Genomic DNA, 15,762 nt, shown 5'->3' on the forward strand with positions numbered 1-15,762 from the left:
GAGAGAGAGAGAGAGAGAGTGTGTGTGTGTGTGTGTGTGTGTAGTGTATCTGTGCATGTACTAGGGAAGGGTGAGATCACTCAAAGGTAAAGGGGTCCTGGGTGCTGAAAAAGAAGTGTCCATCCATGTGGTCCTCCAGGGTCTCCTTATCGCTCTCAGCTGGAAAGCGCTCCTTACAAATAGGGCACTCCTTCCACGGGGGGGTGGCAGGACCCCCGGTGCTGGCCTCGGATGAGGCACCCACTGCAAAGCCACTGCAGGAGACAGAGGGAAAGGAGAGGGTGAGGATGCTCCTATGCCTTTCTTGCCTTGTGGGCCTCAGGGACAGGGACGCATGCTCCTGGGCGTACCCTGCTCCTGGGAGTGCTCTCTCCTAGCCTCACCCACAGTATCCACCCCCCATCTCCAGGGCCAGAGCCTTAGTTCCCCGGCTCTCCATGCCCTCTCTGCTTTAGTCCCCGCTGGTGGCTGCGGTGCACAGCCCATCCCCCACCACCCTGCTCTCTCCTCCCTCCATCTCCGTCTGCTGCCTAATGAGGCTGAAAATGAGTCTGACATCGTCCTTCATCTTCCTGCTCCAGCCGAGAAGGATGACAGCATCACCCCCTCCCTGCCCTGAGCCCATCTCACATCGAGGCAAAGCTGGGGGCTAGATGATAAAATCTCTCTTCCCCCTGCCTTCCCCTCTTGACCTGCAAAAGAAAAGGGAAGGCAGAAGGGGCGATCTGATACCTGAATACCCCACCCCTGCAGCTGCATCGCCCAAAGGATCTCCCAGGGAAGTCAGGGAAGGAGGACAGCATCTCAGGGGTGGTCAGACAGCTGCTGGACCCCAGTCTTCTCTCTGTTCCCATCCCTGGGGGCACTGGTCACCTCCCTTCCTCCCCAGATGGAGCCTTGGTACCTACCTGGTGGTTGGGGAAGGGGGAGGGGCAGGAGTGAGGGGATGCAGGGCAATTTGGGCTCCACGGAAGATGGTGCTAGAACAACACAGAAGCCAGTTAAAGGCAGGGCCTCTCAGTGCACATGTGCATTGATAAGATGGGGGGAGGGATTACCTGACGGCACCTGGGATTTGGAGTTGGTGGGTGATTTTCTGTGTCAACCACACCTATGTCTCCTTTTCTTGGCTGGGACCAAGAAGAGGGAGCTTGGGGGAAGGGCAAGGGGACCATTCACCCGGATGCCCTTTCCGCTGGCCTCCTCCCACCTCCCTCGTGTTCTCTCCCCCTTTTGCACTCACCTGGCCATGTCATAGAAGGCATTGCCCAGCTCAGGAAGCAGCAGGTTGGCCTCCTCACCTCCACTCTGGACTGCTGCCATGAGGACTGACTTCTCATCTTCGGCCTCCTGGGTAGCAAAGAGATAGGGCTGGGTTTTGGGGTAGCGTCCCAAGATAGGGGAGCAGCACACGGTGGGGGGTAAGAGCAGTCCAGGCCCAGACAGTGGACAGTGGACTGTAGTAAGAGTGAGGCAGGACAGGAGTTTTGATGGGGGCTGGTGGTGAGAAGAGGAGGCGTGCGGGGCGCAGGGGTTGGCAGTGTTGAGGTTAGTGGGTTGGACTGGATTTGGGGCCATGGCCTTGAAGAGAGGCTGGGCCTGCCTCCTCTCCCCCAAGGGAAGAAGAGAGCCCTGTATGGCTAAGACTTCCTTTTCTGGAGGCTGGGCCATTGGGTGTGGCCGTACCTGCCCCTTCCTCCCTATCCCTGCTCTGCTCCCCGCCCCTGCACAGCTCACCGAGTCAGAGCTACTCTCCTCAGCTGGCCCTGAGAGGTGGGGAGCAATGGGAGCGGGCTGGCTGATGACGACCAAGGGAGAAGCCTCTCGTGGCTCAGCAGGAGAAGAGCCTGTGTCTCCACGCTCACACAGGCCATAGGGAGGGACCCTCATGTCTTCTGGGGACTCATCCTCTGAGTCTGTCAGAGCCGCTGGGCAGCCTGTCAGTGAGGGAGACGGCAGAGAAGGATGAATTGTTAGCAGCTTGGCTCAGCTTTCTCTCTCTGGGTAAGGGGATATGGTTACACTAGACAGGGGCCAGAGTCCAGGAAGGAAAAAGGCAAAACACAGGAGGCAGAGGCAGTTGCCAGAGGGGTCACATGCAGCTTTCCCCGACGGGGCAAACAGTTGGGTTGGGGGGGAAGAGGTGTCCCAGGACGGAGGGGTGTACAGACTCGGGCCCGCAGCCGCCTCCTCGTCCTCTGTGACAGCATCCTCGTTCCACTTCTCGTCTGCCACCTTCTCCAGGCGGGCCTCCAGCTTTCTCATGTACTCTAGCAATTCCTGGAGTTGGGAGCAAAGAGGTGAGGGAGGCTGGGAAGATGCCAACCCCACTGCCCGGAGAACCCTCTTTGACCCAAAAGGAACTCTGAGCTCCTCAGGACTGGATGCCTTCCCCAAAGCGGGCTGTGGGCGTGGAGGTGGGGGGGAGGCAGCTCAAAGTAGAGCCTCACTCCCACCCCAGGAGCCCTCCTTCACCTCTTCCATCCCTCCCTCTCCCCCACAGTCCTCCCCTGTTCTGCCAAGTCGACCAATGAGAGGAGCCACAGTCCCGTTTTCGCCTCTGGGCCCTCTTAGAGTTACCAGTTCCTAAGTCAAGAGATGACTACGAGATAGGAAGTCCCCCTGTGAGTCCTCGGCTCTGGCATCCAAGGGGCCTGAGTCACGGGTTCTCACCTGCTTCTCCTCCTGCAACTGTTCCTTCTCCTTCTGGAGCACGCGCAGGGCTGACCGCAGCTCTGTCAGCTCCCGCTTGCTCTCCGACAACTGCACCTGAGGGAATGTGGAGCCTAGAATGTACCTCCAAGAACCGAGGCTCTGCGACCTGGACCCCCCCAACCTAGAACCATGTTCCTCTGCGCCTCTGCCCCTCTCTTCCCCGACACAGGGGAAGCCCCAACACTCTTCTTCGAGTCCCTTGTCTTGATCACAGGAGACAGTCACCCGAGTCCCAGTCTGCCTCTCCAGTGTGGGCCTGCGAGATTGCCTCTGGGCTGGGATACAGAGGCCCTGGTCACAGCAGGGGCGTTCTAGAATTCCCCTAAGTCATCGCTATGAGGCCCAGATTTGCCTTGAGAACAGAGAGGGACACTGCACATTTCAACCCAGTGAGATCTGGGATGTGTGCAAGGAATAGGTCACTCAATACGTAAGTGGGCACCCAGCACTTCTGAGCCCACACCCAGGACAGAGAGAGAGGCCGCTGACACCTCAGGAGGCGACAGGACCAAGACTCTCGGGTGGCTGGGTGCCTCACCACGCTAGAATCCTTTTCCCGGGCCAGCTCAGTCTTCAACACTTGATTCTGGGTCTTCTCCTCCTGAACTGCCTTTTCCAGTCGAAGTATCTCTGCACTTAGCTTCAGGATCTTGTCTTTCTCTGCCTGGGATGTGGCCGAAAAGGAACGTGGGAGGGGAAAGGTGAAGGAAAAGGGACGCAGCTGGCAACAGCACCATCCCTCGCTGTGTCCTTTCCTCTATTTAAATGAGTATTTTGGGAGCAATTTCCCCTTCTTGGCTTCCTCATTCCTGATACTTCTCAATGAAGGAAGGGGCACGCCAGCAAGGTGCCTTGCTGATCAGACATGGGCATCACGACGGGGCCCGGGGCCTAGGGCAGGAAACATTTCCCAATCAAGGTGGTAACCACGGGAGGTGCTACGAAGGTCAGGGCTGGGACACCCTACTTAGGGATGGGTCGTACCTGGCCAGTGAAATGTACCTCCCTCAGAGCCCCTCCCCACCTGAGTCCCCTAAGCTTCTCACCACTTTCTCCCTTCCTAGGGGGCCTGACCCAGGGAGGTGGGGGCAGCAGCCATGAGCCTGGCAGGTCCCCCCATCCCTCTACCTCCATACTCTGCAGCAGCCCTGCCCGCTCCTTGCTCCATTGGCTTTTCTCCTCCTTCAGGTGCAGGCTGAGCTCCGCCAGCCTGCCATTGACTCCGGCCACTTCCAGGCGGCTGCGGTGTAGCTCGGCCATGGTGCGGTCCCGGGCTCCTGCTGCGCTGGCCAGCTCCTCCCCAAGAAGGGCGGCTTTCTGCTGGCTTGAGGCTGCGAGCTCTTGGGCTCCTCGAAGCTGCTCCTTTAGGGGCTCCAGCTCAGCCTCAGAAGAAAGGAGGAGATGGAGATTAGGGCTCCCAGTGAATATTCTCGAACCAAGAAGGTAACCAGGGTCCCTTCTACCCTGCACTGCAGCAGGACTCAAGATTTATACTGTTCAACCTTTAGCCATGTCTTTTCCCCAGCTGGTCCTTGGAACATCCTCTACTTCCCGCTGCCTAGAGGCTTCACTCACCACGCGTTGCTGGGCCTGGCCTAGGGAGTCCTTCATCTGGGCCACCTTGTCCTTCAGTCGTTGGGCCTGAGCCCCCTGCTCCCCTAGCCGGCCCTTTGCTTCCTGTAGCTCCAAATTTAAGCAGCGGTTTTCCTGTTGTGCCATTTGGAGCTCAGCCTGAGGGAGGCAGAGAAGAGGTGAGGACAGGGGTATATGTTTTTGGGGTGGCTGGGGGGACGAGAGAGATCAAGGTTCTGCTTCCCAGGTTTAACACAAACTCAAGCGTTCGGCTCTTGTCAGCCCTTCTTGGGGGTCTCAGCTCAAAGTGACTCGGTCCTGAACATCCAGTCTCCAGCTCCCATCATGTGGTAGCGCCATCACAGCCTTGGTGGGGTCTTACATAAATCTAGGGATCCTGTGTACCATTTCTGCTTCTCCGCTCTTCCTTTCATTATTATTTGTCTTTTTAAAAAGGTTTCATTGGGGCGCCTGGGTGGCTCAGTCGGTTAAGCGTCCGACTTTGGCTCAGGTCATGATCTCTTGGTTCGTGGGTTCCAGCCCTGCATCAGGCTCTGTGCTAACAGCTCAGAGCCCAGAGTCTGCTTCAGATTCTGTGTCTTCCTCTCTCTCTCTGTCCCTTCCCCACTTGTGCTTTGTCTCTCTTCCTCTCTCAAAAATAAACATTAAAAAAAAAAAGTTTTATTTTTTAAGTAACCTCTATGCCCCACATGGGGCTTGAACTCACAACCCCAAGATCAAGAGTCACTCGCTCCACCAACTGTGCCAGCCAAGCACCCCTCTGCTCTTCCTTTTAGATCACAGCTCAGTCTGGATGTCCTATGGGTCCCTCATACTCCGCATATTCTACTTCCCGCCCCGCTCCTTTCCACTCTTATTTCTGTCCATGCTACTAACTACTTCCTAGGTCACTCAGGCTGGATCCCTTGGTACCAGGCTTGGCTCTGTTCTTTCCTTAGTGACCCCAAGAAAAGCCTTTTGCTTCTCCATCCTCCATCTTGTTCATAGCCATTTTCTCTTTTCTACTATCACGGCAACCATGTTAGCCGTGGTCATTTCTTACTTAGATTACTGAATGATCTCATAACTAGCTTATTTCCCAGGAGGAAATCACGTTCACCTTCTATAAGTCCCGCTTAAGTACATGTCACCCCCTTGAAACTCACGGATGCCTCTCATTTGCTTATAGAATAAAGACTAACTCCAGATCCTCTCCAATCTGACCTAGGCCTTGTCTCAAACTCTCCACCCACACCTTCAACTGGCCTGAGTGTTCTGGACTCTCGGCCTTTGCATCGCCTTTCTCAGTTCCCAGAATGGCCTCCCTCTCATCTCTGTCTACTCAAATTCTACCTGCTCTTTACTGCTGAGCAAATGGCTTTCAAATAATTTCCCACGGAAGTCTAGAGTTTGGAGGAAGCCATGGAGAGGTTCTGCAAATCCGTGATTTGAGCTCCTTGGAAATTAAAAAATATGTGAGAAAAACAACACACGAGCTCACAAGTTAACACAATGGGGATCACCAATCCACTGACACATGCTTCTGAGTTAATTCACTTTTTTTTTTTTTTTTTTTTTACTTTTTTTTTAAGGTTAATTTATTTTTGGTACAAATCGCAGAATAAAGTTTCTCTTCGATTTTCTTTTTTGTTTGAAAAGCAAACGGAGATGGCATGGTGGACAGTTTAAAAACTGCTGTCAGGGGCGCCTGGGTGGCTCAGTTGGTTAAGCGTCCGACTTTGGCTCAGGTCATGATCTCCCAGCCAGTGGGTTCGAGGCCCGTGACAGGCTCTGGGCTGACAGCTCAGAGCCTGGATCCTGCTTCTTCCTCTCTCGCCCCTCCTCCACTCGTGCTCTGTCTTTCCCTCTCTCAAAAATAAATTAACATTCAAGAAAATAAATACTTGAATGAATACAAATAAATTTATAGTAATAAACTTTTTTTTTTCTATTCAATGAGGTTCCACATAAGATGTAAAACTTGACTGCGGGGTGGGAAGGAAAGCCAAAAACGCTAGAAAATACTAGCCTCGTTTATGCCTCTCTTTTGTTTGTTTGTTTGTTTGCTTTCAGGACACTCTGTGCCCAGTGTGGGGCTTGAACTCACACCGAGGTCAAGAGTCTCATGCTCTACTGACTGAGCCAGCCAGGCGCCCCTGCCCCTTCTAATGATCCTGACAACACGTGCTCTTGCCCATTTCTGGGAGCATCTTAACACTTTATTATTCTTCCCCGGTGATGCTGAATACATTCCACTTTGACCCATCCTGATTTGGGCACACATTTTATGTTTCCTAGGACAGTGCGCCCAATGTTGTCTTTACATTTTTTATCGGCTTCGGTGCCCGGCACTCAGGAGGGCCTCAATGCAGTGGGAGAACAATTGAGAAAGCAAACCGACCCTGAGCCCCTACCTCGCTCTGCTCCTTGTCTGCTTGCACTTCTTTCAGCTGCCCAAGGAGCTTCTCCTGTTCCCGAGTCAGGGCCTTCACGGTGTCTCTCACCCTGTACGTGGGGACATGGAATGTCAGGTAACCTGCCAGTCACCACAGAAGGAATGAAGGACGTGGACTTCTGTCTTTAGCTCTTTTTCTGGGGCCCCTCCGGGCCCATGCCTCCACCTGTCTCTAGGATGCTCAAATCCCCAGAAGCCCTGAGAACCCAAGACTCTTGGTGCTAGAGCACAATCTAGAAATAAACAGTTTGTCTGTTTTCTTTATGTATCATTTTAAGGAATGTTTTGCTGACGGCTTCCTAGTTGTTTTCATTCAATCAAGAGACCAGAATCCAGTCTTTTCTTAGACAAGGGACAGCCGTGATCGATTATCAACTTTGGATCTAGATCAGAAGTTAGAAGAATTTTCTTCTGTAAAGGGCCTGATAATAAATACTTCGGGCTTTGCAGGCCATGAGGATTCTGTGGCAACTATTCAATTCCGCCACTGTAGTGTGAAAGCAGCCACAGACATATAAATGAATAAGCATGGCTGTTCCAATAAAACTTTATTTATGAACACTGACATTTGCATTTCAGGTCATTTTCACATCACAAAGTATTTTTCTTGTTTTGTTTATCCGTTAATTCATCGTTAAAGCCATTAAAACTCACGGGCTGTACAAAAACAGGTGGCAAGGCTAGATCTGGCACATGGGGCCATAGGTTTACTGACCCCTGGCTAGACAGTCCCTAATCTTTTCCAGATGCTCAGTCTGATCCCTGCTTTTCTATTCCATGATTTAGAACCTAGACATTTACTATCTCCCTAGGGCAAGACTAACATATCTTACACTGGAGAAGCCTCAGGGAGTAACTCACTTTTTTACTCTGGGCCTTGGCTAGAATGCCTCTTTCCTTTAAGGGAGTTTAAAAACATACATAAAGTCTACCGGTGGCGAATGAAAGAGACTTAATTACATGATTTGATGAAAGAAAGAACTAGAGTGTTTCTCCTGGCGAAGATGTGAAGGCCAGGCATGGGAAGTGGTCAACATGTGTGCCATTTGGTAAAAACAATAGTTGTCTGGTAGAAGGAAATTCATCCTATGCAACCCCAGAGGTCTAAATCAGGACTAACGGAGGCAAGTTATAGAAGGGAGGTGTTTGGTTCAATACAAGAGATACAAAAATGATAGCTGTCTGATATTGAAAAGAGGCTGCCTTTTTAGGTAGTGACCCTCTCAATTACCTGACATTCCTCTGGGTGCTAAGATTCTATGACTTATACCTTTTTTCAGAGGAGAGATCCTGTAACATTTCTGGATCAACAGTTCGGACATTTCCTAACAGCAAGAATGGGGTCTCATCTTCTCTGCTGTGATAAAAATCTGAAATCCATCCTCTCTTATCTTGTGTTGACTGTTCTATCCATTCTTTTCTTCCAAATCCTCCACTCCTAGCTCCTGCTTAGCCTTCGTGGCCGCATAAATAGTAACTTACAATTACTTCTAAAGGTGAGGAATACAGAATGGGCTTAGGAAAGATGGAAGAGAGCCAGGCAGGGAAGTGGAATAGCCTGAGTGAGGCTGAAAGGGGAAAGAGCCACACTGGGCAGAGTACAGGCTCCCCTGGCTGAAACAGGAGGCCAGAGTTTGGCGGTGACAGGGAAATGCAGGGAAGTGGGGGCGGGGGGTGCCCTCACCTGTCCAGCTCCACCTCCTTTGTCAGCACTTTCTCACTGATGGCCTGGATGTCGTCTTCCAGCTCCAGGATGCGTGCCACATGGTCTCCCTGCTGCCGGCTCAGGATGTCCCTCTCTTCTATGAGCTCCCCGTGGGACCGGGAAAGCCCCTGGAATCAAGGTTCCCCCCCAGGAAAATGAACTTGAGACCCACCTCTCAAAGAACAGAACAAGGGCTTAGGGGGAGCACACAGAGTCTGCCTGTTCTCACCCCCCGTAACCCGTTGGAGAGCATTCCCTTACTGGCCGATACAGCCACCTCCACCCCACCTCAGCCCTCCTGTGTGCAAAGAACTGAGTCTCCTTACATTGCGTTTGGGCATGTGTCTCCTGTCACATCAAGTTAAATCCTACTCGTTACCCCTTAAAGCTGTTTTTGATGCCAGAACCATCTTAAAAGCCCACTAACATCTCTCCTTTCCCATCTTCTCTGGGTTTGGAGTTTGGACCCTGGGTAAGAGGCTTGGCCCTGGTCCCCACCTGGCCCGACTCCCACCTTGTACTGCTCCGTCAGCTCCACGTGCTCCCGCCTGGCGGTTGCCAGGGCCGTCTCGAGCCCCTGCACTTGACTCCTCAGCTCCGTCACCTGTCCCTCCAGCTGCAGCTTCAGCTGCATCAGGTCATTTCTCTCTTGCTGGCTCTCATCCAGCTGGTTCTAAAGGGAGTGGGGTGAGAAAGGGGGTGTGCTCGTGAAGGTCCCGGCCCCCTCACTCTGCAGGTGCATTCGGGGCTGGGAGGTTACATCAGTAGCAGCTATAAAGAGCTGAGTAAGAGGAGGTTTGTGTGTTCCCGAATCCTGCCCACCACCAGTCAGATGCACCAGCTCTTGACACTCTTGAAAGCAGTCTTTCTCAATCCACATAGACAAAAGAGACGGTTCCCTGAATTTGCCCTTATCTATTCTGAAACCCGACAGAGGTAGGTTTAAATCTCCAATATAATTTTTGTTAGCTATGTCACTTTTTTTAAAAAAATATTTACTTATTTTTTGAGAGAGAGACAGAATGCGAGCAGGGGAGATGGAGAGAGGGAGACACAGAATCTGAAGCAGGTTCCAGGCTCTGAGCTGTCAGCACAGAGCCTGACACAGGGATTAAACACACAAACCATGAGATCATGACCTGAGCTAAAGTCACACACTCAAACCAACTGAGCCACCCAGGTGCCCTGCTGGCTATGTCACTTTGAATGAGTTACGTAACTTCTCTGAGTCTCTGTCCTCATTTGTAAAGTGATCTCTTAGCCTAGATTTTTGAAAGATAATTATAATGAGAATAACGAATGTAAAAACAGAACACGGACGATATCCAGATGGCCAACAGACACACGAAAGAAAAGGTGCTCAACATAACGCATCATCAGGAAAATGCAAATCAAAACCCTCTCTCTCTACCCCTCCCTGCCTCGTGCTCTGTCTCTCTCTGATAAATAAATAAACATTAAAAAAAATTTTTTAAATATATGAAAACACTAATTCAAAGGGATACGTGCACCCCAATGTTTATAGCAGCATTATCTACAACAGCCAAATTATGGAAGCAGCCCAAGTATCCATCGACTGAAGAATGGAGAAAGAAGATGTGGTGTATATATATACACAATGGAATATTACTCAGTCACGAAAAAGAATGAAATCTTGCCATTTGTAACAACATGGATGAAGATAGAGAATACAATGCTAATTGAAATCAGTCAGTCAGAGAAAGATAAATACCATATGATTTCACTTATATGTGAAATTTAAGAAAACAAGCAAAGGAAAAAAAGAGATACAAACCAAGAAACAGACTCTTCACTATAGAGAACAAACTGATGGCTACCAGAGGGGAGGTGGGCAGGGAGATGGGGGAAATGGGTGATAAAGATTAAAAAATACACTTATCATGCTGAGCACTGATTAATATATATGGAACTATGGAATCATTACATTGTACATCTGAAACGAACACAACACAGTATGTTAACTACGTTAGAATTAAAATAAAAACTTAATGTAATAGAAAAAAACAACCCCAGAAGGCGGGGTAGGAGCTCACATATCTCTGACTTATGTAAGAAATAGACACCTTCCAGGGTGCCTGGGTGGTTAGTCGGTTAAGTGTCTGACTTCAGCTCGGGTCATGATCTCGCGGTTCGTGGGTTCGAGCCCCATGTTGGGCTCTGTGCTGACGGCTCAGAGCCTGGAGCCTGCTTCAGATGCTGTGCCTCCCTCTCTCTCTGCCCCTCCCCTGTTCACATTGTCTCTCTCTGTCTCTCAAAAATAAATAAATGTTAAAAATTTTTTAAAAAGTATATAGATATCTTCCTATTCTTGTGTTGATCCTGTGTGTTTAGAGGGTTCTAGAAGGCAAGAGGTTATCTCAATCACCCAAGATACCCATTCTCACCCTCTGAGCACTTCCTCCAGTCTGCCCTCTTGTCGGGGGAGTGTACTTCCTCCCCACTTTCCCTGTCCTTGATCTTCCTTCAGGAACAGGAAGTTCTTGCCAACATCTGCCCCCGCTCTCTAACTCTTCTCTATTTGGTCTATTTGGTCCCATAGAAAAAGAATACAAGCCACATATATAGTTTTTTAAACTTCCTAGTAAATAGCCAAAAAAAGTAACAAGAAACAGGTGAGATTCATCTTAATGGTATTTTATCCAACTCAGCGTATCCAAAATATTATCATTTCAACATGTGATCAATATAAAAAAAATTACTGAGATCTTTTACTTTCTTTTTTTTGGGAATACTAAGTCCTCAAAATCCTTTGTGTATGTTCCCCATTTGGACCAGTCACATTTCAAGTGCTCAAAAGACTCCAGTATTGGAGGGTGCAGGTGTGGGGCCCTACCATCCGCTCTCACTGCTCACCTGTCCCGGAAGGGGGACTCATACTCCCCTCTGCTGAACATTCCTTCCCTGGAATAGCCTCCCTCCACCCTTTGGATTGTCCTCTAGGGCCCAGGACAGGATGGAGCACTTGGGAGAAGGAATGTTTAGAAAGTACTTGTGAAATCTTGTGTGACACGGGCCTGTGGGGAGCTTGCTTTCCTGCCCTACATGTTTGTGTCTGTTAGATCAAAGCTTTCTTTTTTTTTTTTTAAATGTTTTATTTATTTCTAGGAGAGAGAGACAGAGAGACAGTGTGAGCAGGGGAGGGTCAGAGAGAGAGGGAGTCACAGACTGAAATAGGCTCCAGGCTCTGAGCTGGCAGTCAGCACAGAGCCCGACGCGGGGCCCAAACCCATGAACCGCGAGATCATGACCTAAGCGAAAGTCGGACGCTTAACCGACTAAGCCACCCAGGCGCCCCAGATCAAAGCTTTCTTAACGGCAAGATTGTGTAAGTCCCGCTGAGGTCCTCGGCTGAGGCCGCAGCCCAGCAGAAGGCAGAGTGAGAAGCAGTCCCTCGCCATGCAGCCCTCCCACTTCCCTCTCCCACTCCCCTGCCCAGGAGCAGCTCTCTGGCTGTGTTCTCACCTGTAGCACAGTGGCCTTGGGGACGACCAGCAGGATGTCAGAGCCGCCATCGGTCTCCTCCAGGGTCACCAGTTCATCCATGGGCCTTGGCTCTCGGAACTGGAAAGGGGGGCTCTGCCCACACACCCGGCCCTGGCGGTTCACATATCGGAACTGGTAGAGCTGGGCTCCAGGTTTGGGCAGGTAGCTGGCTGTGGGAAGAGGAATGGACCCAGGACCCCAATATGATCCCAGGCCCTCAAGGGCTTGGCAGTCTCCCTTCCCCTTCAGGTGTCTTTTTTTTTGTTTTTAATTAAAAAAAATTGTTTCTAGAGAGAGAGCACAAGATGGGGAGAGAGAGAGAAAGAGAGAGAGAATCTTAAGCAGGGTCCATGCTCAGCACAGAACTCAACGCGGGGCTCGATCCCACAACCCCCGGGATCATGACCTGATCTGAAATCAAGAGTCGGATGCTCNGTCGGATGCTCAATTGACTGAGCCACTCAGGCGCCCCCACCCTGATGTGTCTTATCACCCACTGTCCTTGGCTCCAGCCCCTTGATTCATGTTCTACATTCTGTTTCTTTCCTCTCTACCTCCCACAGGCTATTTCTGTTCCCTGGGATACTCTTCTCCCTCCCTTCTGCCTAGGCCTGTCCTTCCCTTCTTTCCCAAATCTACCTTCCCTAATAATAATAATAATAATAATAATAATGCTAGTTATCACTTACTGAGTGCCCATCCTGTACCAGGCACTATGCTAACCCTTTACCTGTATCACTTTAAACCTTCATATTGTCCCTATAAGCCATGCATCCCTTTTTACTGTTAAGATAATAGAAACAGAGAAATTAAGTAATTTGTCCAAGGTCCAATAGCTTGTAAGTATTAGAGTTGAGATTTGAACCCAGGTCTTCAGAATGTAATGACTACCTTCTTCTCAATCTACAACAATACCTTTCCCTCTTTCCTACCCCTAGTTCCCCGAGGGACTTCTTTTTTTGGTGTGTGTGTGTGGGGGTGGGTGGCAGGATTCCTGGCCCTTGACAGCTCCTTCCATCTCTAAGTCCCTGATTCTATAATATTCCCACAATTCTATGCCTGCTGAGCCCTGTTGGATATAGTTCTTATTTATTTGCCCTTCATTTTTCTTTTTTTTTTTTTAATTCTTTTTAATGTTTTATTTATTTCTGAGAGAGAGAGACAGTGTGAGCAGGGGAGGTCAGAGAGAGAGGGAGACACAGAATCTGAAGGAGGCTCCAGGCTCTGAGCTAGCTGTCAGCACAGAGCCGGACGCGGGGCTTGAACCCACGCACCGTGAGATCATGACCTGAGACGAAGTCGGACGCTTAACCGACTGAGCCACCCAGGCGCCCCTGCCCTTATTTTATCTTGTCGTCTGTGCCTAATTTTGGTTTCTGAGCCCACTACCTTCCTCCAAACTTCTGTCCCCTGGGCTCCTCCCTCCCGGACCTTCCATGTTCCCTCCTACCTTGGAACTGGACACTGGCGTGGACAGGGGATCCATCAGTTGCACTTTCAGGCACCGAAGACCACACAAAAGTGTGGTAATCCCGAACACAGGCAGCCTCCACCTGTGAAGGCCCACGGCGGGAGAGGGGTATGGTGATGAAGTACGAGCTATGGACGGCAGAAAGGGCTGAGGGGCTGAATGGGGGCTAGGATGCTGTTACAGTGACAATGATGATCACAGACAAGGAAAGTGGAGGGATCCTCTGTGGCAGGAGAGAGCAAGGCTAAGACGGGGAGCAGATGAACCTTGCTTACACAGAGGGCTTCTGTCACCTGTGACATCTTTGCCCCTCTTCTCTGTCAACATGAGGTTGAAAACCCAAGAACTAAGTCATTCCCCTGATTCCAACCAACCCATGGCTCATAAATCTAAGCCAAAAGGGGTTTCAGAGGTACCTTGAAGATGCCAATCCAGTCGCTGGCACTGGGCACAGTGCCTGGGGGAAGGGTATAGTGACATTCCACCTTGGTGTTGGGGATGTAGGTCCGGGCTACATTCAGGAAGTTGACTCCACCCCGGGAAGGTGCCCGGCTTAGTGATGTTTCTTCCATCCTCAAGATATCTGCCCTCCTATGAAATAAAGGGTTAATATCTTAAAAATTTCTCCAACTCCATCCCCACCCACTCACAGCTCCTGCCACTACACTCGGAGATGAAGGCATATTTTGTTCCTAGTCCCTAAGGCTTATAGGATCCCTTAGAGGTATCATTTTTAGTCTCCAGAACACAGGTCTGGCCTTCTGAGTCAGTCCCCATCCTGTCTCACACTGTACCCTCTCTGAGTCACAGACTCTTCCAGAGGTAACATCTCTCTCATTTCTGCTTCCTTTTCACAGTCCCATTGACCAAGTCTCAGCATCCCAGGCTGTACCCCCTCATTCCCTCCTTTTCCACCTCTTAACACACTTGAACATTCCAAATTCTTCAGCCTCCACCTCCCCATCCCATCCCCCATATCCTTCGGCTCTTGATTTCAAAATCCAACTGACGTGTGGGGCCCCCTCATTCCGAGCGAGTCTCCTTGCCCACTCCAGCTGTACCCAGGAATAGCTTATGACACCTGAACACAGCAACTGATCTCTGAAAGTAATGAAGGAGTCTTCAGAGCAGGAATACGGCTGGGGGAGGGGACCAAGAGCCCCATCCTCAGGCCCCCGACATCTCAGTTCTCTCCCCTCTCCGAGCTGTTTANAAAAAAAAAAAGCTTCTGCTCTCATTCAAGAGACAGAGGGAAAGGGAGGTTATAAGGAAAGACAGGTTCTGCCTCTCAACTTGAGGAAGTCAAGAATTCTGGAGGCGGCTGCTTCAAGGGTGGGGTGAAACATTCAGCAGGAACGTGGTGGTGTGGGGAGATGGAATGTGGGAGCCTGGAGCCAGGAAAGTCCCACCCCTGGATGGGGGATAGATTGGAAGGTGGGAAGTAAGGGGCCCTAAGAAGGGGAAATATGTATATGATGTTGAGAGAAGCGAGGGATAATTCAAAAGTAACCTAACGTTCTTTTCTTCAGGTCTTGCCTGGAGCAGAACTAGAAACCTACTGGTCTGACTCTGTTAACACAGCTGCAGTGTTTTCCTCCCCCATTTTCTCTCTGCTCCCCTTTAGCCTCAATTCTAAGTGCCTGGATGCGTAGTTGGAGGCATGCTATGAGATTGGCAGGAAGAGGTGATCCAAGTTAGGTGGGGAGAGTTAATTAGGAAATACGGGGATGGAATGAGGAATAACAACAGTAATCAACACGACTCCTCAGCCAGGGGCTGTGAGATGGCTCTCGTCATCGCTCCTCTCCAGCCCACTAATCTTCACCCTATGTCAACCACGGAGGACAGCGTCCAATCAGCCATGGCCACTAGTCATGTGCACACCCCCAAACACCACAAGCCCAAGCCAGGCTGAAGTCTGGGGCTAGGAACTCAAAAAAACAACAGGAATTCAGTAGAGAAGGAAAGGTGGGCCAGCCTTACAAAAAGAAGCAACTTCTCCCCTCGAAATACGGATTGCATTGGGGACAAGATGTTTCTCTGGGGTTTCATCTCTGAAAAATCCCTAGTTAAAATTCATCCATGTTTTCTCCAGATACAATTCTTCTGCCTTTCTAAGTGGGGGATGCATCGTCCCCACAGAGCTAAGCCTGCAGAATCCCAAATACTCCCCACACATAAAATCCATAACAGCTGGAAACATTCACCGGACCTGAAACAAAACTCTGGGCACCTAAAGTGTATGTATGTGGCTAGATTCAAGTGTTCGTGGAGGTGGAGGGGGCTCTGTAGGCCTCTAGAGTTCCTTAATATTCTACTACTTGGAATTCTACCTCTCCC

The 15,762-nt window shown here is 50.3% G+C and overlaps 1 protein-coding gene across 5 annotated transcripts in view; it reads right to left on the minus strand.

Moving 5' to 3' along the window:
- Window positions 1-6: 6 nt before the first annotated feature.
- The window catches only part of CALCOCO1 (calcium binding and coiled-coil domain 1), a 16,411-nt gene continuing 655 nt past the window's right edge, over window positions 7-15,762 (minus strand). Inside the window, exons 2-17 of one of the 5 annotated variants that reach the window (XM_077753508.1) lie at window positions 13,839-14,013; window positions 13,402-13,504; window positions 11,931-12,121; window positions 8,962-9,120; window positions 8,427-8,575; window positions 6,702-6,792; window positions 4,291-4,446; window positions 3,844-4,098; window positions 3,254-3,379; window positions 2,674-2,769; window positions 2,172-2,280; window positions 1,738-1,937; window positions 1,244-1,350; window positions 909-980; window positions 631-692; window positions 165-254 (exon numbers count right to left, since the gene is read on the minus strand). In XM_077753508.1, coding sequence (XP_077609634.1) covers window positions 650-692; window positions 909-980; window positions 1,244-1,350; window positions 1,738-1,937; window positions 2,172-2,280; window positions 2,674-2,769; window positions 3,254-3,379; window positions 3,844-4,098; window positions 4,291-4,446; window positions 6,702-6,792; window positions 8,427-8,575; window positions 8,962-9,120; window positions 11,931-12,121; window positions 13,402-13,504; window positions 13,839-13,994 — 2,013 coding nt within the window. In that variant the 5' untranslated portion in view covers window positions 13,995-14,013 and the 3' untranslated portion in view covers window positions 165-254; window positions 631-649. Of the gene's footprint in view, window positions 981-1,243; window positions 1,351-1,737; window positions 1,938-2,171; window positions 2,281-2,673; window positions 2,770-3,253; window positions 3,380-3,843; window positions 4,099-4,290; window positions 4,447-6,701; window positions 6,793-8,426; window positions 8,576-8,961; window positions 9,121-11,930; window positions 12,122-13,401; window positions 13,505-13,838; window positions 14,014-15,762 lie in introns of all 5 variants that reach the window. The other 4 variants (XM_077753505.1, XM_077753507.1, XM_077753506.1 and 1 more) reach the window with 4 other exon arrangements.

The sequence above is a fragment of the Crocuta crocuta genome, unplaced genomic scaffold (genome assembly GCF_008692635.1).
Source record: "Crocuta crocuta isolate KB4526 unplaced genomic scaffold, BGI_CrCroc_1.0 scaffold30, whole genome shotgun sequence".
Lineage (NCBI taxonomy): Eukaryota > Metazoa > Chordata > Mammalia > Carnivora > Hyaenidae > Crocuta > Crocuta crocuta.